The 23455-nt window shown below is 39.1% G+C and overlaps 2 protein-coding genes across 2 annotated transcripts; both read right to left on the bottom strand.

Annotated features, from left to right (window-relative positions):
• Nucleotides 1–700: 700 nt before the first annotated feature.
• On the bottom strand, nt 701–15433 carry LOC310890839 (uncharacterized protein). The gene is made up of 7 exons (XM_083853158.1): nt 15413–15433; nt 15107–15276; nt 13036–13482; nt 11702–11794; nt 2480–2728; nt 1908–1953; nt 701–1089 (listed from the first exon to the last, which is right to left on the bottom strand). The coding sequence occupies exons 2-7, from the start codon at nt 15155–15157 to the stop codon at nt 953–955; spliced, it is 1023 nt and encodes a 340-aa protein (XP_083709284.1). The 5' UTR covers nt 15158–15276; nt 15413–15433; the 3' UTR covers nt 701–952.
• A 307-nt stretch (nt 15434–15740) lies between these two features.
• LOC310890838 (nuclear pore complex protein Nup153-like) lies at nt 15741–23135 on the bottom strand (the record flags this gene model as incomplete). Its single annotated transcript, XM_083853157.1, has 6 exons — nt 22953–23135; nt 22777–22815; nt 22623–22676; nt 19661–19819; nt 18506–18558; nt 15741–15822 (listed from the first exon to the last, which is right to left on the bottom strand). Exons 1-6 carry the CDS (start codon nt 23076–23078, stop codon nt 15741–15743), a joined length of 513 nt encoding a protein of 170 aa, XP_083709283.1. The 5' UTR covers nt 23079–23135.
• Nucleotides 23136–23455: the final 320 nt, after the last annotated feature.

Raw genomic sequence — 23455 nt, 5'->3', positions numbered from 1 at the left:
TTAAAAACTTCATTACCACGAATGAAGGAAGACCAGAGCAATCAGAGAGGGTAGCAGAGGGTATAACTTAAGGAGCTGTTACTAGGATTTTTTTGTTGTTCCTGGTGGACTATTTTTCTCCTTGCCAGCAAGGAGGGAAAACCAGCAAGTTGTTTTCTCCAAGATTTTTTTTTTTTAGGTTTAAGAACACGGATTATGTTGTAGCAATTTCTTCGCTGTAAAGCGTCAGCTGAGAAGTCTAACAGTAAGAAGGGCAAGGGAAAACTGAATGCTGATGCAGAGAGTGCCAGCAGACATCATCCTCATTCCACGGGATGTTTGTAGCTATGGCAGTTGAAGTCTACACTTCCATATGCTTAACATACCCTATTTATAAGCCAATTTTAGCTGACCTAGCATGTATCAGTAGTACAGTTAGAGCCAGCAGCCTGCAGGAAAAAGTGGGCACAGGTGTTTCCATAGCAAGGCCTGTGAGTGTCTCCCATACATACTTCCAGTCTAAGCAAGCACATGAAAGGCTTGGCTTGTCGCTTACCTAAGGAACCAGGAAAACAAGGGGAAGCTAGATTTTGCTTGTGTCCTAATGCCCATATAAAAATAAAGACAGATGAAATACCCTTACTACCTTGTTAAATTCCATAAGCCGGAAGAGAACGTGCTGCACACAGGTACAAGTAAAATCCCTTGCTGGCAGGTTTGCAGAAACAAATTTTTTATTTACACAGGCAAGTCTATCTTTAGACCCCATTTACCTCTTTACATTTCTCGAATATTTACATGACTTCATGATGCTCCAAGAAGGGAGTGATGAACAAAAAGATTACAGAAACTGTCAAAAGCATAGCAAAAAAAACCCAACCTATCATTGTGCTTTAAAACTTATGAGCTAGAATAATGTAGAAGAAATGTAGTTTTAGCACTTTGGTCATAACGGTCATGCTCTAGAAGACGCTTAAATAGCAGAGGGGATTTCAGAAGTGACCGTATCCAGAGGTTGCCAGTGACAATTCATGAGTGAATCGTAGAGTTCTTCGCTTGTCTCCGTGAATTGTCTGTTCATTTCATCAACATCCAAGTAGAGCTGTGGATCTGAAAATAAAAGCCTGGTAAGTCCAAGTATCAAATCTGAGGCATGCGCACAAAAAAACTTCACGTGAAATGGCTAACAAAATGTATTTTAAGCTAAGTGTAATAAGCTATTAGATCTACTAATTTTAGTGAGGTATTTAGTCCTCTAAAATTTTGAGCCTCACAACTCCAACTTTTGGGAATTTGTATATTAGAAGGCTGGGACTAGAACTGTCTTTCAAGATAAAGACAAAGACAATGTTTAAGATAGTAAAGATAACGTTTACGGATAATCAGCCATGAAACCCTCCCAAGAGTCATTTAATTCACTTCTACGGCAATACACGTTACATAGGATAGTTTCTAAACACTAACACAAAATGCCTCCACGTGAGGAACTTTGCAAACCTTCCAGGACACAAATATGTTTTGTACCGTATTTGTAAGTGCAAGCTGAATCCTCCTTTTGGAATCTGCAACATAAGCTTTTACCTCAGGGTGGAGAACAAAGCTTTTGCATATTACTGAGTTTCTAATATAAAATCTGTTTAGCGGAACCAATACAAAGAACAAAATTCTGTCTTAGACCATTTTCAAATGGGAATGAAGGCACAGGTACAAGAAACCTGCTGCGAAGCATTGACAGTGTCCCGTTTTACTTGATGCGGTCAGTGTATGCTGTATCAGCTTTAAAACCCCAGCTGATTGCAGATCAACCCCACAGAGGTTTGACCTCAGCTGAATTTTCAAGATGTTCTTCATCCAGTAGAGGTTGGCTTGTATTGTTAAAAGGCACAAGTATGGCTAAACTCAAGTGACAATGACAGAACCCTTATTACCATCAGTAATTAGGTCATCACCGATTGCAGTCATAACTGAAGATTCCTGAAAGACAGAAAAGGCTAAGTTTAATCATAACTCATTTCAGAAAGCATCACAGATTCAAAGTGCTGCAGTCTCAACCCATTCCTTCTTCCTACAACTACAAGGATAGATGGCATTTTATCTACTTATTTTTAGAAGAAAGCCAATATTACAGTACAGGTTGGAAGGGACCTCCGGAGGTCACAACTAATACATTGACCACGATAAGACCACTTACAACAACTGTTTAATTTGCTTTAAGCAAAGCAAATCAGAAGAACAGGAACAGAAGAAGCGTACGCAATTATGCTGTCAAAACCATTCTTTGGTATGCGTGAACAAATAATGGTGTATAAATCACTAATTCTATGGATTTACTATTTAAGCACTTAAATACAAACACCTCTGAATGGAATCTGCTCTTTTAACTTCACACTAAGCAGAAAGCATGTTTTCAACTTCGGATTCTTTTTGCTGATTCACACAAATCTGTACAACATATTATCTGTGAAATATTTTCTTTACAGCAAGCGTGCACTATCTTTACCTCAAAAACAGCTGGAGCCATTAAAGAATCTCCTAAAGAGCAGTCTCCAACAGCTTGCATGCTGTCATAGGGAGCATAGGAGCTGTAGTTGTAGTCAGCGTAAGCATCGTAACTCCTCTGCGAGTGGTAGTTCTGGTAATCTTGGCAATAAGCATTATAGTTGTATGACTGGTACCGCTGCAATTCTGCTTTCAGTCTGAAACATGAGAAGTTGCATACAGTCAGAGAACAGAAACTGTAAACCCAGTTCTGAACTTAAACAATTTGTCAGCTTACATACTTCAAAACTTAAAAGGAAGCTTTCCTAAACAGTCACCTAAGTGACAGCTTAAGTCACAGCTCAAAACCTCATTTCTATAGAAGCAAGCATCCTCACCTTTGCCAATACCAGAAGGAATTGTTCTCATGGATTAACTCCAGAGCCTTGACATGGTTACCTGTACACATCAAGTATTTTTAGCGTTGGCATAAGCAAGCTGCTGCTAAGTCTCTGTGCTTTGCTAAAGATTGATTTAAGACCAGAGACATTTATCAAGCACAGCTGCTTTAAAGATGCAGTCTTAACCCTTCTATCTTTTGTTTGGTTAATTACTAGATCTTATTTCCAGAAAGAAGTGAATGGAGTCAGATTATCCATTTCAAAGAAGCATCTGACGCTGCCTGTCAGTTTGCCATGTCTACCTCCACCTGCTCAGTTTTTTTGTTTGTTTAAAGTCCATTAAACATTCAACAGCTGCCAACTATACCGCTCAGGTGAAGTCAGTCTTGCTTAACAACACAATCGCGATTCTCCAGCGTGACGCCTTATTATTAGTGGGAGAATTACAAAATACACTGGTTCTTAAGAAGAAAGGGCCAGCTGATTAGCTTTCACTACTTTCCCTTTCAAGATTTTCTCAGGGGCAGCTTCAGACTAATGACAAGAACCAAGACAAGTGCTATCTGTACTAAAACTGAGGTACACTGCATAAAGAACATTCAGATAACCCAGCTGCATATTCAAAAAAATCCGCTGTTTAGACTTGTCTTCACTGATTCTGTACAGGCAGACCTCCTGTGGTTGCAGTGCCCAGTTTCTCTGACTTGAATTGGGGATGCAGAGAAGTGAGTTCTATGCTTTTGGGGAAGAATACAAGCTGAAGGCATTCTGAAATAGCTTCCAAACTAAGCAAACATGAGGGACAAACTAATCCAATGGCTGGGTATTTCAATGCTAAGAGAGCACGGTACTCAGCCATTCAGAAACGTATTACTGATGTGTATTTTAATACCTACATTTGTTTCAATACTGCAAAGCTACACAAGTTCTAATAAAGAGGTAATCCATTGTCTTGTTACTGTAGTAAACAAACAGAAGATACATCATCTTAGGTCTTCTGCTTCCAACTGCACTCTTCCTACATACAGTTGTGTAGGGAAGGAAAATCTGAAAATACTGTTGACGTTCTTCTGGATAGCCGAAGCAAGAAAACATGTTTGTGGCTTATTCTTGTTTTCAAAATAAAACAATATTAATTTAATCAAAAAATTTTGGCAAAGAAGTTTGGACAGTGCTCTCTTGGAGAAGAGCATTTCCATTCTAAAGCAGAAGGAGGCAACATTTGCAGAATTATGCTAGGTAAACAGAAACAGAAGTGTCATTTTTTACTATTTAACAGAACACACAAGCTAACCTCATGAACATACTGAAATTGTTTATATGAAGTCCTGTTTTGTCAGTATCCTGGATCAAAGTTCATCAAATTTGGTATCAATTCTTTAACCGTTCAGAGACCTGAATTGCCTTAAATAAGTGATAGAACTGAGCCGGTAGAGTAAGAAACCCTCTCAGGAAGTGCTAAGCTTTAAACTCCCCATTGCCCTAAGCTCATGAAAAGCAAAGAATAGCATTCTAAACCTGTTCTAGTAATAACGCCTTTGGCTTTCTCCCTGCGTTCCCATTTTTCCCCCCCACTTCTTTCCTGTCAACCCACTGTAAAACTAGTTATGTGCTTCTCTCAAACTAGAGGGAAAGCTCTAAGAACAAGAACTCCCTAGCATATAAAACCACTTGTTGTCCCTTCTACCTTATGCAGGCCCAAACCTGAAAATATTTACCAATGCATTCAGCTTTGCTACTGTTGAGAAACAAGGCTGGTTACAATGGCAGCTAAGCCCAAGTTGCGCTGTCTGGCTAGACTTAACAGTTGGATTCCCCCAGCCATCCTGAAGCAGGTTGATGAATCCAGGGAGTCAAAACATAGGACTTCTGCATTTCTGGTTTTGTAGACTGCATCCTGTGTGCAGCCACTACAGCAAGGGCCACAGACTTTCCAAAGGCAGAGCTACAAGAATCTGATTATTTAGAATAACTGTATCAATGCACAACTCCTTGGTTACCTTTTAGAAATTCCTATGCTCAGCCGGATTCCTTTTCCCCCCAGACCTGGTGCGTTCTGGCAGTCTTGCAGTGCCCTCATCTGATCACCTTGCTCACCAAATCTGTCATAGGCATACCCTCTACTATTTTCAAAAGGGAGAAAACCAATTCTGGTATGCATAACAGTTACAAAGCTAACGAATTCAGTTTCTGTCTTCTACAAAAAACAGAAGATAGCAGCTACTATAGCTTCTATTACTTAAGCAACCTCTCTGGCATGTGCACGTGCACAGAAAAGGCTTTCACCAAATTAAAAAACTTGGGCCAGAAGCAAAAAGCTTATTCCTTGGTAGCATTAAGATGCAACTCACTGAGAGCCAGCAAAACAATACATTTTAAGTGCTCTCTGCGTAAGTAATCAGATTCCATATTTCTGCATATACAGCAGTTAATCAGTTAGCACTAACCCACTCCTTTTGGAGCCACAAACTTTATTGGTCACAAACACCAAGAGCTGGCTGTAATTATCTGAACCAGTATTAACCGGTACCTCTGAACTCTTCAAACAAAAATATCTTTCAGGTGCTCTTAGAAGAACAACATCAATTGCCTGCAACAATTTGATGGCTTTGCTAAACGGAGCACTGAAAAGCACAGTGGTACAGTTTCTTTTGTAGCCTGTTCAGAAATTATAGCCCCGTGCCTACAGCTTCAAATCAGGCCAAGCTTACCAGCCCAACTCTTACAGCTTAAGTTCACTGCACTCGAATGCCTTCAAGACGTGCTTTTAGGAGCCATGGAGAAGAACCCTCTGGTAAGACCACCATTATAAAGTACTGAGTGTTGTTTTACACTTAAAATAGAACTATCTGTTACAGTCATTCATCAGCTTTCCCTAGGCTGCTGCTCTCTCACTACTGAATGTGATCCTGCTCTCAGTTTCCCACTAACTTTTTCCCCCAGCGTTTATGGCCTCTTTTCATCTATGACACTTTTAAGGGACTACACCGTGTTGAAAAATGCTGGTTAACATTTCCTTTTACACAAGGTGCCTCATCGAATTTTCCTGACTAAACCAAACCCCAGAACCTTAACTAGAAGAGGAAGCACACAAACACACACGCCTCCCTGGCCACCATATCTCCCCAAAACATATCTGTTCAGTAACAGACCAACTGTAAGAATACTGCGATTAAAATCAGTATAGCTCTATACACTGCTTTTGTTCGGGATTACTAGCTAATGTCCTTCCCCTTACCCCTTCTGGAATTAATACTGAATTCTGTACTCCAAAACGCGGTTCTTAAGTCATACAAAGACATTTAACAATCAGAATTTTTCCACACAGTGATCCTCAATAAAAACTTCAATCCTCTACTGCAGTCTTTCAACAAATTAAAGGAATACAAAACTGGCTAATAACTGTTCAGTGATTTTTGGACCTTTGTAGCACTAGAGTAACAGCAGTACACTCTGCAGCATAGTTGCAAGTACGTGGGAATAAGATACTCTCTCTCATCTCTTTTTTTCTCTGAAAAGTGTGAGGCCTCTATTTCACCCTACTAAAGATTTTACCACCAACTGTACTGCTAGCATTGAGACACTGCAACTTCTGTGCTTGTATGAGATGCAGGACAGGTTCCTTAAGGTGTCGCAATTTTTTGTCTAAACCTAGTGTTGAGATCAAAAAAGGGATTGCTACTAATTGCGTACGTATCAATAACCAGGACAGAAGACATGCTGCATATAGGAATTAAACTTTTTCTAAAGCTCTAGTACATGAACATATCAAATCCCGCAGATTTTTTCTAGTATGGTTTCAGAGGTCTTACTTGATGGACATAAGCGCACAAGTGAAGACAAAAGATATTCTGTTTACCTGAAGTACATGAAGGTTTGAACTACATTCTAGTCCTGATCTTTCCAGTCAAAACTGTTTAAAAAACAACCCACCAACAGTAAAACAAACAAGAAAACCCCATGCTTCCTCTCTACATAAAACTTTTCACAATTGTGTTTTCTGCCCACCACCTGGCTTTAAAAAGTATACGAACTTCTTTGAAAGATCATGTTTTTAGTCTGAACTCCAAATGAACAACGTGTAGGGCATGTAAAGAACAAGCACGTCATTAATGAAAGCTTTTCTCTAAAAAGGATAAACTTATTCTTGGGGAAAAGTGTGGAAACAGATGTTATCTAGGCAATATTCCTACAGGAAAAACGAATAATTTTGCCACACCTCAAAGGAAAAAATAATTGTGCTTAACAGGTAAGAAAATAAAAAAAATCAGAGCAAACCAAAAAATAAATCACAGAATATGCATCCTCGTTTTAATCATTAAGGATTACCTTTGAGCTCTGCTTTGGTGCTTGGCTTTGCACTTTCACAGGCTACACACTTCGTGGCCTCTGCTTTGTTTTGAACCAAGCAGGTCTCCCAATCCCAGCTTCCTTCAGGCTTCTTGAATTTGTCTAAATCCAGAAATTCTCCAGAAGGAGCAGAAAATGCAGATGCACTGCTACTGGTCACAGGTGTTGGACCCTCTGTGAGACAAACAAGACAGTTAACCATCCTGTTTGAACATGAACTATAAAATGAACATTAACTTTTAAATTTGATTTGTCAAATCCCACAGAAATGTTCAAAACTACTCCGCAACTCCCCCCCCCCCCCCGCCCCTGAAAAAAATAAAAGCCACCAAAAACCCACAAAGAAACAAACAAACAAACAAAAAAAACAGAGTGGAACTCAAAGCTTCCAAACAACACACAACTCTGTTCAGCACACAAGCTTCTGCTGCTGTTGACCACAGTGTAACCTCCATAAAGAGGCCTGACAGGTGCCTTTTAAAAAAAAGGTGCCTTTTAAGAGAGAAGCAGAAGATAACGCTTCAAATTCAAAACCGGAAAGACAAGAATGGCTCTTCCCTTCCACAGCACACGCAGAAAACTTTTATCCTAGTATTACTTGCATCGCTCTTCCTCTTGACAAGTGCAACGTAACCGTGCAATTCACTGCACCATGGTCACAGTAAACCCCTCATTTCCAAAATTCCTCCTTGCAATGGCAAGAGCCTCAGACAAAGATGCCGACTGACCGCTCAGAGGTTGGAAGTCCAAGAGAATCAACTCTGTCTGAAATCCATTATCTTACCTCATGAAATTTCAGTCTTACCGCACAGGATGATTACAAAAGCCCGGTCTAGTCCATCTTAATTTGTTTCTTCCACGATATATTTGCACAGGTGTTTTTCGATGTAATGGCATGTTAAATGACATTTAGAGTCAAAGTTAGAATTAGAATCGTATTTTAAAAACAATACAACCACGCTCAAAATCAATTACGGTCACACACAATGGGAAACAACCCAGTACTGCCCTGAAGAAGTTACCCAGCGGGTCACTCGCTTTCTTGAAGCCTACCACTGACCTTCATAGGCATCTCTCTGCTTTAGCTTAAGACTAGTTAAGACTACACTGTCTTGAAATCTGGCTTCACATCTCCCCTCAATTACATACAAACGGTGAGTAGAGGCATTTTGGACACATTCTGTAATTTTTTTTACTTATTTTTTGAAAGAGAAAAACACTAATTTTTAACTCTTTCTATGGAGTTCTCATTTTCGCCAGTGAAAAATCACTATGTTGTTTTTAAATTAAGTCACCCACTTCAGCCATCTTCCCTCACCAGCTGCAAAGCCGGGGGTATCTGCATTGATCCAGCTCCGTACTAATACATTTCACAATCAGTTCAATTTATGCGACAGGCTGGAACCTGGGCTGAGACCTCTGAAGTGCCTGTAAACCAATCCTGCAGACAGCCGCTAACCCATCAACCGTACCTGGGAATCGTGTTGCTTAAAATATTCCATATATGCAACGTACTTTTATTCTGTACAAGATTCACAGAGGCTAGGATGGAAACAACAGGAAAAAAAGGACCATACCTGGTTTCTCAGACTGACAGGCTACACATTTGTTATCTTCCGTCTTATTTGGTACAAGGCATATTCCACAGTCCCAAGAGCCTTTCGCCTTCTTAAATTTGTCTCCAAAGCCCAGAGTGGCTGTTGTGTCAGTGCTGCTCGAGGAGGATGTCACTGTCACCGAGCTGTCTGTGACCACTGGTCATGTCAGAGCAGGCATTACTCCCGTTCCAGGTTTTGGTGTCTCACATGCTATACATTTTGTAGCTTCCGGTTTGTTTTGGACAAGACATGTATCACAATCCCATGTTCCAGGTACTGTTTTGAATTTGTCTCCAAAGCCCAGCATCCCTGCTGGGGGCGCTGCTGGCTTTGAGGTGTCGCATTGACTTGAACTTACTGTCTGTTTCATACTCTCAACTGTTGACGCTTTAGTAGCTTGACAAGTTACACATTTGTCCTTTATGTCTTTGTTTTGCAGAAAAGGGTCACATGTATCAGATTGCCAGTACGATGCTTGTTTAGAAGTCTCTTTACCTGCAGAAAAAGTTGTTATTGCAGGCCTAGTATAAACCACTGTGCTTGTTGTAGGTTGCGCAGACGTAGAAGAGCGTGTTTTCAACAATCCAAAGTCTAGGAAGCAAGAAAAAAAAGTCTTCCTGTTAGCGCAGCACCTCACTACATGTAACTAAGTGACTTTACTAGAGGGCAAAAATTTCAACTCAGGTGCCAATGGTTACAACTAGACATTCAGACCGAGCGCAACAGGAAGTCCCCAGAAATCTTATCTAAACGGATGAAATTTCATCTGCTGCACTGGGTCACAACAGAACATTTCGTTAAAGCTTCATTTAACTCTTTGTTTCCAAGCAAGCTTTAAATCAACATTTTCACTGGTCGATACAAGTACAAACAGACAGTAGCTGACTGAAATCTGACAGTCCAACGTGGAATGGAAATAATACAATTTGATTAAGACGCGATGCCCAATCGAATCAGATTTCTAAAGCTCCTCCTTCCGTAGCAGATGACTCAAATCTACTCCAGTAACTGTACAGAAGTTTGTACTCGGAGCAGCAATCCATACGGTATTTTCCCACAGATGCTGAATATTAATTAAATAATAAAAACTCAAGACAATTGAACAACTGTCTAATTTTCTATAATTAGGACAACTCCTTATTTAAAAGGTGGCAATTTTAACAGAAAAGACAAGCTACTAATACAGAAAGACTAAAGGAAATGCATCTTAAACAGCAGCTCAAGTTGCTTGTAAATCTACCTTGAACATAGTTGTTTTGTGGTTTGTTTGTTGGTTTTTTTTAATCAAAAATGAAGTCTTTGAACAATGTGGATTTAGATTCTGCTTCTTTTAAACCGATAAAGAAAGTGAATGTCACTTCACTCAGAGGTCTTTCCTTAAACAAAATGCACAATGTATTTTCTCTCACTTAGCTCTTTCCAACAGAGAAATGTGCTGCCTTCTTAACAAGTATGTAAGTTAGAAGAAGACTTTTGGGAAAAGATCAAATTCAATAAAGCCCTTTTTCTTAAAAGATATCTTTTCCACAGACACACTTTATGAAACTGTTGAAAACAATTGCAATTGCTTAAAAACAAAATTCAGAAAAGGGTTTTTAACGTAAAACACTCCACTTCTGTTTGCAGTTTAAATTTTAATCCACAGGAGCCATTGTAAGCTAAGGCCCAAAGATTCGCAGCTTTCGCCATGTATTTGGAACTGAAGCTCTTTCCTATTCTTTCTTCACCTGGGCTGAAGGTGGGACAGGAGTGTTGAGCTTTACAAACATTTCCTTTTCAATTCCACAAATTGTATTTACTTAAAATGAAACACCGATTATCTGGCTAATTCTCTTAGTACCTCATTTACAATTACATCCTAACACGTAAAGGAGATGCAACCCATCTGCTTTTCATCTTGCAGTTTTACTTCCAGCAACAAACACCACTTAGAATAGAAGGGGGCAGATGCACCCTAACAAACGCAGCGCTTAATGTAATGCTCTCCTACATTCATATTTATAGCAGATACTCTATTAACCATAAGTCGTGTGTTGGTTTTTTTTTAATAAAAAATGCTAGCGTATTTTTTGCAGCATCTTTTTAAAAGGAGTTCATTATCTCACCAGGATTTTTTAGAACGTCTAAGACGCTTCCTTCCTTTAATACGTGGGCAGTGGTGAAGGGACCACCAGCAAAATCTTTGACCTCCTCTTTCTGTGTGTTGATGTTGGTTGAGGTGGTGGTGTCTTTTGAAACAAAAGAAAACAAAAACAGCTTTCACAATGTGACCTAGTTAGAGCAGATTATACTCACTTTTGTTAGAAACAAGAATTTCCAGCTTTCATGCTTCTCACATAAGAATCTTCACAAATTCTACTTACTTTGCAATGCTTTATGATTACAAGCAAAACAAAAAGCAACAAAACAAAACAAAAATTATAAAAGCAGATCTGTCACTGGAAAAATACTGCAGAAGTCCAACACTGCCTGGAATTGCTAGCATGCGCAGACAGGACAGATTGAAGATTTAATAAAGAAAAAAAGGAAAATCAGCACTTCAGATCTGAAGTGCTAAAGTTTCAGTTACCTAGGGTAAGAAAGGGCGTCACTGGAGTACCACTGGGTCCAGAAAGTTCTGCCGATTTTACAACGGGAACACTAAATGTAAACCCAATCTGCTATGAACAAGAGAGGTTTTTCAGATTCTCAAGCCACAGGAACTCCAATCGAATGCACACACAAAACCAAATCTGAAAGCTGCTCTTCACATTTGTAGCACGCATGCTGAATGACAAATTATAAGCCAGAAGCCTACATACTTTTCTCCATCAAGGCAGATTCTGCTTTAGTGTTCTGCAACAGCCTACTAAATGCCTAAGAAAAAAAGTCAAGCTCCTTTATTATTTTACTTACAGAAGACGTAGGTAGCACTTCTGCCTCAGTAGATTTCACAACTGGAGATGAAAACGCGAACTCAGGACTGCTAACAGTACTTGTTGGTTGTATCTGTATTTTCAAAAGAATTAAAGGTTTATATTTAAGAGCAACAACTACCTGAATTCACTACCCAACAGAAGTCCCGCAGTGACGTCGAAAAACCTGATGTTTGAGTTATTTTGCAGATAAAAGTAATAATAAAACACAGGGAAGTTTCCAAGTGGGTATAGGACAATATCTTCAAAACCAAATTCCAGAAACTGAGAGGAAAAGCTGGAGATGCTACTTAGGTCTAAATGCACGGAAAAGCAAGCCAGGAAGCTGAAGAACGGCAAACTCAGCCCAATGATACTCCAAGAACTTCAGCAAACACCTCAACATGTTAAAGCAGCTGTCTACTTCAAACCGTACAAAAAATATTTCAAGTACTCTGGAACAGATTAATGTTTATTTTATTGCAATAATATGCCAATTATTGCACCCTAGGCTCATTCTATGTGAGGCTTATATGACCACGTTACCTCTAATTTAATAACTTAAATAAAGTTGTGGTTTAACCATTGCAGGCAACTAAGCACCACACAGCCACTCGCTCACTCCCTCCAAGTGGAACAGGGAAAAGAACCGGAAGTAAAGAAGTAAAGTTGTTAAATTTGAGGTAGCATTAATGACTCATCGCATGTAATGGCTACCTGGAAAGACAAATGCCATAACCCTGTACATACTCCCCACTCCTTCCCCTTCTTTCCCCCAGCATTTATTGCTGAGCACGATGCTAAATGGTGTGGAATATCCCTTCGGTCCTCTGGGCTCCGCTGTCCTGGCTGAGTGCCCTCCCAGCCTCTTGTGCATCCCCGACCTCCTCGCTGGCAGGGCAGCGTGAGAAACAGAAAAGGACTTGTCACTGTGTAAGCACTGCTCAGCAACAGCTAAAACACCAGTGCCTTACCAACACTGTTTTGCTCACAAATCTGCAACACAGCATCATCTACTACGAAGAAAATTAACTCTACCCCTGCCCAAACCACTATAAATAACTTGGCATAAAGTCCACACCCCCCTTCCCCCGCAGACTTCCACAGCATTTGAAGCAGTTATACAATCACGTTAAATGGGAGTTGGCAGGCTCTAAGACTGAGAGAAGCAGAATCAAAACATTTATGCCTTTTTCCCCAAACTGGCATACAACCCCAATTCATTCAGCTGCGTAGAAACTAATATTTGTTAGTTTCATGAGCACCACAGAAAAAGTCAACTCGCAATAAAGCAGTATACTCATTGTAAACATTATTTATAGCATAAAGATTTACCTTGCCCGCCGCCGTCGCTGCTGCATCTGCCATGCCTGCCGCCTCCGTTGAATTTGCCACGCTTGTCGTTGCCGCTGTTGACCTTGATATGTCCTTTGTCATCAGCAGGTATGGCATGCCCGCCGCCATTATTGGATATGTCAAGCCTGAGGGCACTGTTGAACACGTTATGCCTGACGTCGCCGTTGTATATATCATGTCCTCCACCTCCTCCTCTGATAGATCTGTCAAGTCCTCCACCTCCGATGGATCTGTCATGCCCTCCACCTCTGATGGATTTGCCATGCCCGTCGCAGCTGCTGGAGTTGCCGTGCTCATTGCTGCTGTTGAAACAGCGCTCGGTGACGCTGAGACAGCGCTACTACCAACGAAACTGGAATTGAACTGAGGCAGCGATGCAGCACTGATGGGTAGGGGTATTTTCGGTAGCACTGGTTCCTCCACTTCCTAAAGTTGCAAATTTTAATTTTTCTTATACAAGACATACTACTTTCTCACCCCATCCCACCCAATTTATTAACAAAATTAAATAGAACAAAAATCCATACAAATTAAGAGAAAGCAAGTTTCCAGAAGAAATCCCGATCTCCCCACCTCTGTCTACCACGTCATTTTAATTTATGGCAGGCCTGCTTCCACATTATACTCTATTCAACAACTGTACAGCAAGAACACTGAAAGTTAACTCAAAACCTGTGCGGAACAGAGATGCACAGATCACATTTTTTTTCTTTCTTCTCTGTACTTTAGTCATCAAAGCTCTAGAGAAGCATCATCCTTTCTAACTACCCTCGCATGGCTTCAATTAAGAGTACACTCTCAAGACAAGTGAGAAAGTGTTCCTCTTGCAAAATTAGGCAGGATAGCTGCCAAAGTTTCTAAAGTCACTACAGCAGTGAACGTGGAAAAAGGTAATGTTTAAAGAAGCAGGTAGGTTCAACAACCAAACTAAACACAAAAAGCACCAAAGAAAGTCAGACTAGCAGCACTGAAGATTGTGTTCTGGTAAATACAGTCTATACCATGTATCAGGATGCAAATATAAAAATCAGAAAACAGCCTCTTAACAACTTCAATTTTCATCCCTGCCACTTACTTTATTTGATTACTAAGATTGGATGAGTTATGTTTTAAATGGCATAGGAAATCTGACCAAAATTTGTACAGTACTATCATGATCTACTTAGAAATGACTAGGCAGGGATGTAAGTTGGTACTACTGATATTCAGTGCATCCTGTAGCTTACATCTGTTTCACAGTTTTGATTTGAAAAGTTTATGGAACTTTTGATATTTGGACCATTATTTTATTTGTGTTACAGGAATAAACAACAGTGTTTACGATTTCTTTATATTGCATCATCCTGAAGTCCCATTTAATGATTTGAAACTTAAATTAACTTAAATACTTAATATTAACTTAATATTAATTAAATACTTAATATTAACGTAAATACTTAAATTAACTTACAGGCAGCTTATATAACATCCAATAAAAGAAAAATTAATCTGAATATTCATGGTCATAGTTTTATGGAATAGATTTTTCCTATTAAAATGAGAAAAAAACTCTCTCACAATGAGTTTGGTGAGTATCAAAAACTGAGTCATCGTTAGCAGACATGCAGAATGCTGTCTTCTACTACTCTTTCAAACTCTTGGCCTGTATCTTTCTGTATGACTTAAATATGAAACCAAAAATTAAGCTTTTTTTTTTCTTTTTATACTTGGCACTCGTTTCAAGTATCATTCCTGTAGAAAAACTATACAAACCTTCACCAAAACATTACTTCTCTTCTTAGGACTCATTCATTCAATTGCTAACGAGAAATGTTATAGTTTGAAGAATCTCCAAGGTAAGAGAATTAAAAATTTCAAAATTACATAAGCAAAGTTCAGGTATTCAAACACAGGAAATCAATTGGAGCCTGCTCTGAAACCCACAAGAAAACAAAAACAATGCAAAAATAAAGCGGTATTGTTATAATTTACTATGATGCAATAAAACTGACACACTTAGCTAGTTACTTCAGTAAGCTCAGTGACAGCAATTAATTTAAGAGTCACTTACCTGTTCTTGTACAGCTCTTGATAAATAGTGTATTCCTCTTTCCCTTCTCATTTTGCCGCCTCCGCTACTGTTGTGGTTTAACCCGGCTGGCAGCTAAACACCACACAGCCGTTCGCTCACCCTCCCCCCTCCCTCTCTGGGATGGGGGGAGAGAAACGGGAAAGTGAAGCCTGTGAGTTGAGATAAAGACGGTTTATTAAGACAGGAAAATAATAATAACAATAATAATAATAATAGTGATAATGGTAATAGTATTAACAATAATAATGTGTAAGAAAACAAGTGATGCACAATGCAATTGCTCACCACCCGCTGACCGATGCCCAGCCTATTCCCGAGCAGCCGGCCCCCCCACCCCGGCCAGCCACCCCTATGTATTGTTTAGCATGACGTCAGATGGTATGGAATACCCCTTTGGCCAGTTTGGGTCAGCTGTCCTGGGTCTGTCCCCTCCCAGCTCCTGCTGCACCCCCAGCCTGCTCGCTGGCAGGACAGAGCAAGAAGCCGAAAAGTCCTTGGCCTGGTGTAAACACTGCTCTGCAACAATTAAAACATCAGCATGTTATCAGCGCTCTTCTCATCCTAATCCAAAACATAGCACCCTACCAGCTACTATGAGCTACTTAACTCTGTCCTAACTGGAACCAGGACAGCTACTCACTCCTGAAGACAGACCATTGGACGCAGCAGTACTGAATTTGTAGCTGGTCACATTGCTAGCACACGACAGTACAGAAGTTGGGGGAAACAAGAGAAAAAAAAATCACCAGCCAAATTTTTTTTCAAGATATTAGAGCTGTTATTAGTCCTAGAATTGAAACCTGCTGATCAGAAAAAAACTAAAGCTGTCTCACAAGTTGCTAAACGCTGGTAAATACTTGATGTTCTAAATAGGAAAAACTTTATTAACAGCAGCAATGAAAAGGACATACATAAGTGCACCGTTCACATGGGAACAATGACTAAGCCAGAAGACCTGAAATAGAAGAGCTGATTTAGATTGTTATTTTCCAGTGCTTCCTTTAAATAGGACTGGTTCTCTGATTCTGCGATGCACGTGTATCTTTTGCAGGGATATAAAAGAACAGCTCACAAAAATACAGAAAGAGTGCACATATGCACACATACACATGGGAAACACTGCCAACAGCTCTGATAGAATAGGGACGCCTTAGACTTGTGTGGCAAGGTAATATGGCCTAAGCTTCAGAAGCAGCTCTGGCTTTCATGTGGCCATCAGCAGGAACAGCAGAGGTGTTTGGGTATGCCAACATTCCAGAAGTCTTTTCAGACATGAATACAGATCCCTTTTGTAAGGCATACAAAGGCGTTTTTCTGGTACTTAAAAAAGCCTAGCTCAAAACCAGAAAGATATCCTAATCCAAGAGCAAATGGGGAAAAAATAACCCAAACCAGAAGTGGAATAGGGAATAACTCTAACAAAAGTACTATGGCAAGAAAATGAAGTATGCCTGGAAAAACCGTGACCTCAAAGCTTATCTTGCAGCCAATCAGTCAGTCAGTACAAAAGTGCATTAGATCGCACTGGAAGACACCAGGTCAAACTCCCACAATACTGAGGAGGAGAACTGGTCTAAACTTGTCAAATACTTGACAACAGCCTGCTTAGCACTGTAACTGCATAGAGGAAGACAGATCCCTAAGGCAGATGCTCAGACTTTTCTCTAATCCAAACTGTCAATCCATTAGAATTCTGAAAAAAGTCTTACATCAAAATAGATCTTCATTCAGACAACTATCGCTTGCCCCTAACAGCCCATATTCCTCTTTCTGTTAACACCTGTGAGCTTCAAGGGGGCAAAGACAGTTGTCAGCCTTCAAGCAAGTCTAATCTACAATTGGACTCAGGATATAAAATATATATATATATACACACACACGCATAGATATATAGCATTGGTGGGCCAGAGATTTACTGAGTATTCCAACTCAACTGTCCAAAGGGACTCTTGCCAGCAGATCAGTGTGGTGCTCCTGCTCCAGAACATGGCACCCAACAGAGACCAGCATCACAAAAAACACTACCACCACTACCTACTCTACAAACAAAAGGTAGGGCACTGCAATAAACTTTGTGAACGAAATCAAAAGCAGTGTGAGTTTTCTGTATCTCCTTCCTAAATGGAGAAGTAGAAAGGAGTTCTAACAGAGACAATTTAGAACAGTTTGAAAAAAACATAATTAAAACCCAGCACCTGATTGCACCTGTACCAGAACCTTAAAGCCAGTCGCTTCCACCCCTAAAAAGGTGGTTGTTGTGAAGTCCAACTTTTAGATGCCAAAACAAAGTGTTGAGTTCTTTCTGCAAGCCAAAGAATGCCCATGGTCACCTAAGAATTGCTTGGCAGATGAGCATAGAGTCAACAAAATTCCCTGCTACTGTTCTTTGAAAAGAGCGACTCCCTAAAAACCGAGTGCAAAGTCCCTTAACTCAAGCATTATTACCCAAAACACCATTTGCCCAGAAGGAAAAGCCATCAATATTATCTGGAGGATAACTCATTTGACCTAAACCAAGAAAGCAGTATAACACAAAGCAGTCTCCTCAAGAAGAAATTCAATTAATTCTGCTGGATTTTTTTTATTTTAGAGATGAGTTAGCATTTGGCCTCAAATGATTCTAAAGAACACATGGTCTTCATGTGAACTCAAAGCAGACAATTAACTTCATCATGAAAGGAGTATTAAAAAAATGAATAATAAATCATAAATCTTCCTCCATGTTTTTGCTTAAAAAATAAAGAAAAAAACACATCAATAAACATCCTCCTGAACTGTAACTCACTTCGCCTACTTCACCTTCTAAAGAATGCTTCAGAAAGAATCATCCCATTAGGACAGAGCTTTCAAACTGCAAGCAATTAAATAGCTAAAACTAATAGCTTTTCCCCTAGGGAACATTAAGAGGGACAAATTATTTTGTTATAAGTAAACTGAGTTATAAACCATGAAATATCTGTCAAAGCAAAATTTGTAACGCTACAGATTTAGTTAAACTACAAAATGAGCCATATTTCCTGTAGAAGGAAAAAATAAGGCCTCCAATAGCAAAGATCCTTTCTGTGGATACAGCATTATAACGTGCTTCGTTTCCCATCTTCGTATCCTTCTCAGAAGATAAACTTGGGATAAAAAGCGGTGTATCAGTACTTTTATTCTTGCTCATCTTCCTTCCTTTCATAAAAACAACAATTTTCTCAAAGTTATATTGATCTTCAAACACAATCCAGACTTTGCAGCTGCCTCAAAATACAAAATTTTCATTGGATTTCCCATTCCTTTTACTGAGAACTGTCACCACCTTTCAGGTGCAGACCGTACTGAAAAAGGAGATTTCTTTCTTTCTTCAAGTAAGTTTTAAATTAATAGATGTCATACCTTTCAGATGGTTCTGCTCGCTGTTCTGCAGGCAAAGTCTTCTCTCTCATCCCCTGCAAGTTAAGTTTAGTTCAAGACTTAGCTGAATATGTACAGAATACACAAAGTACCAACAACCACTTCATGTGTTTTTTTGTGGTTTTTATTTTATTTATTTATTTTTAATTTTATAGCCCTGAATACACCTCACCTACTTAACGTTGTTCCCTAATTCAGCATTGTGGGTACAGTTCAGTTAAATTTTGGGGCTAAAGTAAGCATCACTGCTTCACTCAGCATTGAGGACAAACTGATAGAACACTAAATCAAATTTGTCAAATCCTCTAACAAAGAAAGTAATTATTTTAAACAAAATGACAAAAATTGTGTGTGTGGGGGGGAGAGTTTTCATCAAAACTTGTGTTTGCCAACCCCGTAAAAGGGACATACTTTTCTGTTTTCTATCATTTATCAACAAACAAGAAAAAAAAAAACTCTACCCCCCTAAAAACTAAGCAGTTGCTGCTACATTCATTTTAGAACTTTACCAAATGGAGATTGTGCTGGCTAAACAACACAGAGATTGAAAGAGTTAAAAGCAATAAGCAACCAGTATTACTGTCCACTTTGATTTCCAGCCTAAAAAGCCCATACACTTAACACGTGGTCATTTGTACACTCAGACTGATACTGGAAACACAGATGTTTTCGCAGAAAGAGATGCCCATTTAATTTTATGGAAAATTTATCAGACTCCATCTACTCCAAAGCAATCAAAACTGATAACTCAGCACATTGTCAGAACTCTCACTTGGAGCACATAGCTCACCTGGAATAGTTTACACAGAACACGAGCATGTTTCATCAGTGACAGCTTTGTGTACATGAGAATATAAAAGGAAAACATTTCTGTCTTTTAATATTCTTTCACTGAGAACAGGATGACTCAATAGCACATCATGACATCGTGAAAACAACCACAAGACACTGAGTGTTTCAAAAACAGAATTAAATCCATAAAAGCTCAATCTATTTCACAATGGTTCCCACTGCCTTAAAGCTCGCCTCAAACATACTATCAGTACTTTTTGCAAAGATAGGATAACAATTGGTTTGAGAAACATTCCAAGACTGGAAAAAAAAAACAGGCACATAAGGACTCAAAAATGTACTCACTTGGTACTTTGTGTCTCCTCTCTGGCAAATTTTGCTGGACTGAGTAGTTGAAGTCGGTGATGGTTCAGAATACCGCGTATAACGCATCGGTTGACGGTTTACCGTTGGTGTCACAAGTCTCTTAACAGGTGGAGGCTGGAATGCATTCTGGGATTCCAGCTTTGAAAGGGAAACAGCAATCAATTTATCCTTACGTCCACCCAAATTAATTCCAATATTTATTGATGAAAACAAATTACAGAACTATAAACCTCCCCCCATCGGTCTTGGCACTCAGTGAATACGATTTGAAAATTCTGAAGACCGTTCAACTTGTAGAGGGAAATCACCAGAAAACCAGTAACAAAATCCATAAAGCTATATATAAGTAGCCAAAGTCTGACTGAATTCCGTTTCAAAATTTGGCAGTTAGCTTCATAGACAAAATAATTCATGCTACCATAATTAAAATAACCCATGTTCCTAGAATATGCTCCTATCTTTTCCTCTGCCCACACTGTGATTTTTTTTTTTCAGTAGCTTAATTCATTAATTTAACATTCGAAGTGTTAAGCAACTAATTATACAGGCTTCTGGGCTTCACATTCCCTACATTTTCCCTCTTCAAAGTTACACAAACAATAGAACACACTCAAAAAAACCAACTTGTCAGTCTTACAATAATCTCATTCATTAAAATATGATCCAATGCTTTACATGTGCATTAGATGCACTTCAAGTAGTGGGTTTGACTTCCCTTTTCAAAGCATTTTCACAGACCAGAGTTAATTTTTAACACAGACCACTGCGTGTTCTGCAAAACTGACTTAACTGAACTGTCAGACAGAAAACAAACCCTAAAGGCTACAAGATTTACCGATGGCTCCGCCTGCGGTCTTAAGGATCAGAAAATACAGTCTTAGGAAGCATGCTATTGTTCAAATCAATACCAACAGGAAATTTTTGTTTACGCTGCAGCTTTAATTTCACAGTATCTCCCAGCTCTTAGTAATAGGATTCACACTCTCTCTAAAGTATATAAAAATACATCTTTCTAAAAAATATTACATTCAGTTTGAAACCTTGAATAAGACATGTTTTATGTAAGTTCACAAATCTACTTCGAGTGAACGACGGTTCATTGCTGGTTTTAAAGGTAAAAAAGAAAAATATTAATTCCCCCAGTTAGGCATTCAATACACCAAGAGCTATTCTGCCTGGTACAGTTCCTTGAAATAAGAAAAATACCACATCACTGCTACCCACTGCAGAAGTTTAGCCCGAGTGCACAAGTGTTCCGTCAACCGCATGTTCACTTTAGCAGGAAAACACACGATCGTCTCCTCAGCAAATAATTGCTTCTCATCACGGGCTACCCTTCTCCCGCCACCATTATGAATTCTAGTATTATGAATAGACAATCTATCTCCTTTCACCCACTGACAGCTGCGTGCAACATTCATTTAGTGGCTGACAATTTCAGGCTCTCTGTTGCAAATCTGGCAGATCTTTCTTAATGCCTTATCACAGGTGTATTGCTATAATATAACTGAGAATTCACACCAGATTTGGTTTTAGTTATTTGGATAATATTTATGATATACTTCACTTCTCCATGCCCTTGTAATTTGGCAGATGGTGAAAAGATGGTCCAGGAAATCTGAGATGTTTGTAAACTCTGAAGTGATTGTAAACTTAATTATACATCCATCCAATCAAGGAATTGGCACAGAAACTTCTTGAGACACTGTCCCTTTTCTCATTAGAACAGAAGATGAAAAGTTTGCACATCTTGTTATTTCCTTCAGTCACCTGATCTTCAAGTGGTCATTTAAGGGTTTTGCAATTTAATAAGCCCAAGGATACCCCTAACTAAAGTCGTCAAAAAAAGATGACTAGTTTTCATTTTTTAAAGAAAATGAAAGGAAATCATGCTTTACCACAGCATTATCACCAGTTCTGTGCTACCTCCAAATAGGAATTTAGGAGCGTTAAGATTTATAGCGTCAGAAAAGAAAAAGAAAAAAAAAAACCTCTACCCCCCTAAAAACTAAGCAGTTGCTGCTACATTCATTTTAGAACTTTACCAAATGGAGATTGTGCTGGCTAAACAATACAGAGATTGAAAGAGTTAAAAGCAATAAGCAACCAGTATTACTGTCCACTTTGATTTCCAGCCTAAGAAGCCCATACACTTAACAAGTGGTCATTTGTACACTCAGACTGATACTGGAAACACAGATGTTTTCGCAGAAAGAGATGCCCATTTAATTTTATGGAAAATTTATCAGACTCCAACGATGGTTCATCGCTGGTTTTAAAGGTAAAAATGAAAAATATTAATTCCCCCAGTTAGGCATTTAATACACCAAGAGCTATTGTGCCTGGTACAGTTTTGCAATTTAATGATACCCCTAACTAAAGTCATCAAAAAAAGATGACTAGTTTTCATTTTTTAAACAAAATGAAAGGAAATCATGCTTTACCACAGCATTCTCACCAGTTCTGTGCTACCTCCAAATAGGAATTTAGGAGCGTAAGATTTATAGCGTCGGAAATTAACAATTTTCCTCCTCTTTACTTTGAATGGTGATAAAAAGCACAAAAACTAGTTTTCTGTGCCCGAATGAACACGGAAGTCTGTACAAAGTCTATATGACCACTCAATCAGTATTTTTCTATTTGTGATCATTTCTTCAAGAGCAAACTTGCCTCAACAGGAATTTTAATATGCAGCTTCACCCCAAGTTGGGGGACAAGATAAAACGACTTGGTGTGTTCTAGAGTTGTTGCTCTCAACTTACAAAGATAACATAATTCTTAACCTGAGTAATCTTCACAGCCCATCATCTACTGTGGATACATGCCAATATTAACTTGATTTGATGTCTATGTTGTCACTGAGGTTTGAGAAAATTTTTCTAATAGTGATAAAGCATTGAAAAAGTTATCTACCTCAGCTTAAGACATTATTGGTTCTTACCTTTCTTCGTTTGGACTGGAAGTCAGTAATATCCGGTTTATCTATGTCCGGAGGCTAAGGGAAAAAACAAAGCATAACTATTAGAGGGCAATTTTTTTTTCCTGAGAGAGAGGGTTCCCTGCAACAAAAATGTGGGGGTTCATGGTCAACTTACACAACACAGCGGCAAAAGAGATGTCATTCTTTTAGCATCCTGTTGAAAAAATAGCGCAATAAATTAAACCGGCCACAGCGTAAGGAAGAATAGTTTTATCTTTATCCTTTGATGGCACATTTACTAAGTTTTATAAACACATGAAGCAAAAACAGATTAAAAGAAGTGCTATTTACCAACAAAGCGGTTGACAGCTTCTCCACTGCCTCCAAGATGCACCACGCTGAGGTACTCAAGGTAGCGTGGGACCACACAGTTTCTTGTCTAGCTTTCGCTCTCTTTTGTGCCTGAAAAATTAGCATTTTAAGTGTTACAATGGTCAATTCTCAGCTAAGGAGGCATGTATTTTATGTCCCAAGGCTACACTGATGATACAATCAATATATTCTGATGACAGAGAAACATGCAGTCACTGGGAGTTCAAGCCATAAAGAAGAGAATACATTCGGAGTTTAATGAAGTTTACCTTGGGCCTCAGTGCATCTTGCACGTGCTTGTTGCACGAGCAATAAAAGAACTCCGTACTTGTAAAAGGTCAAGACGGATGATGCCAGGACTGCTAAGGCCTCCGAAGCAGTAATCAGGGAAACAGAACTCAAGAAAAGGCTTGTGGTACAGAAAGCATTTTCAGTAACAACACAGACCTCAGAGTTTCACGATGGTCTAAGTGTACCATCTT

This window comes from Anser anser, assembly GCF_964211835.1.
Source record: "Anser anser genome assembly, contig: HAP1_SCAFFOLD_103, whole genome shotgun sequence".
Classification (NCBI taxonomy): domain Eukaryota; kingdom Metazoa; phylum Chordata; class Aves; order Anseriformes; family Anatidae; genus Anser; species Anser anser.
This window is presented reverse-complemented; position numbering and strand designations above follow the sequence as displayed.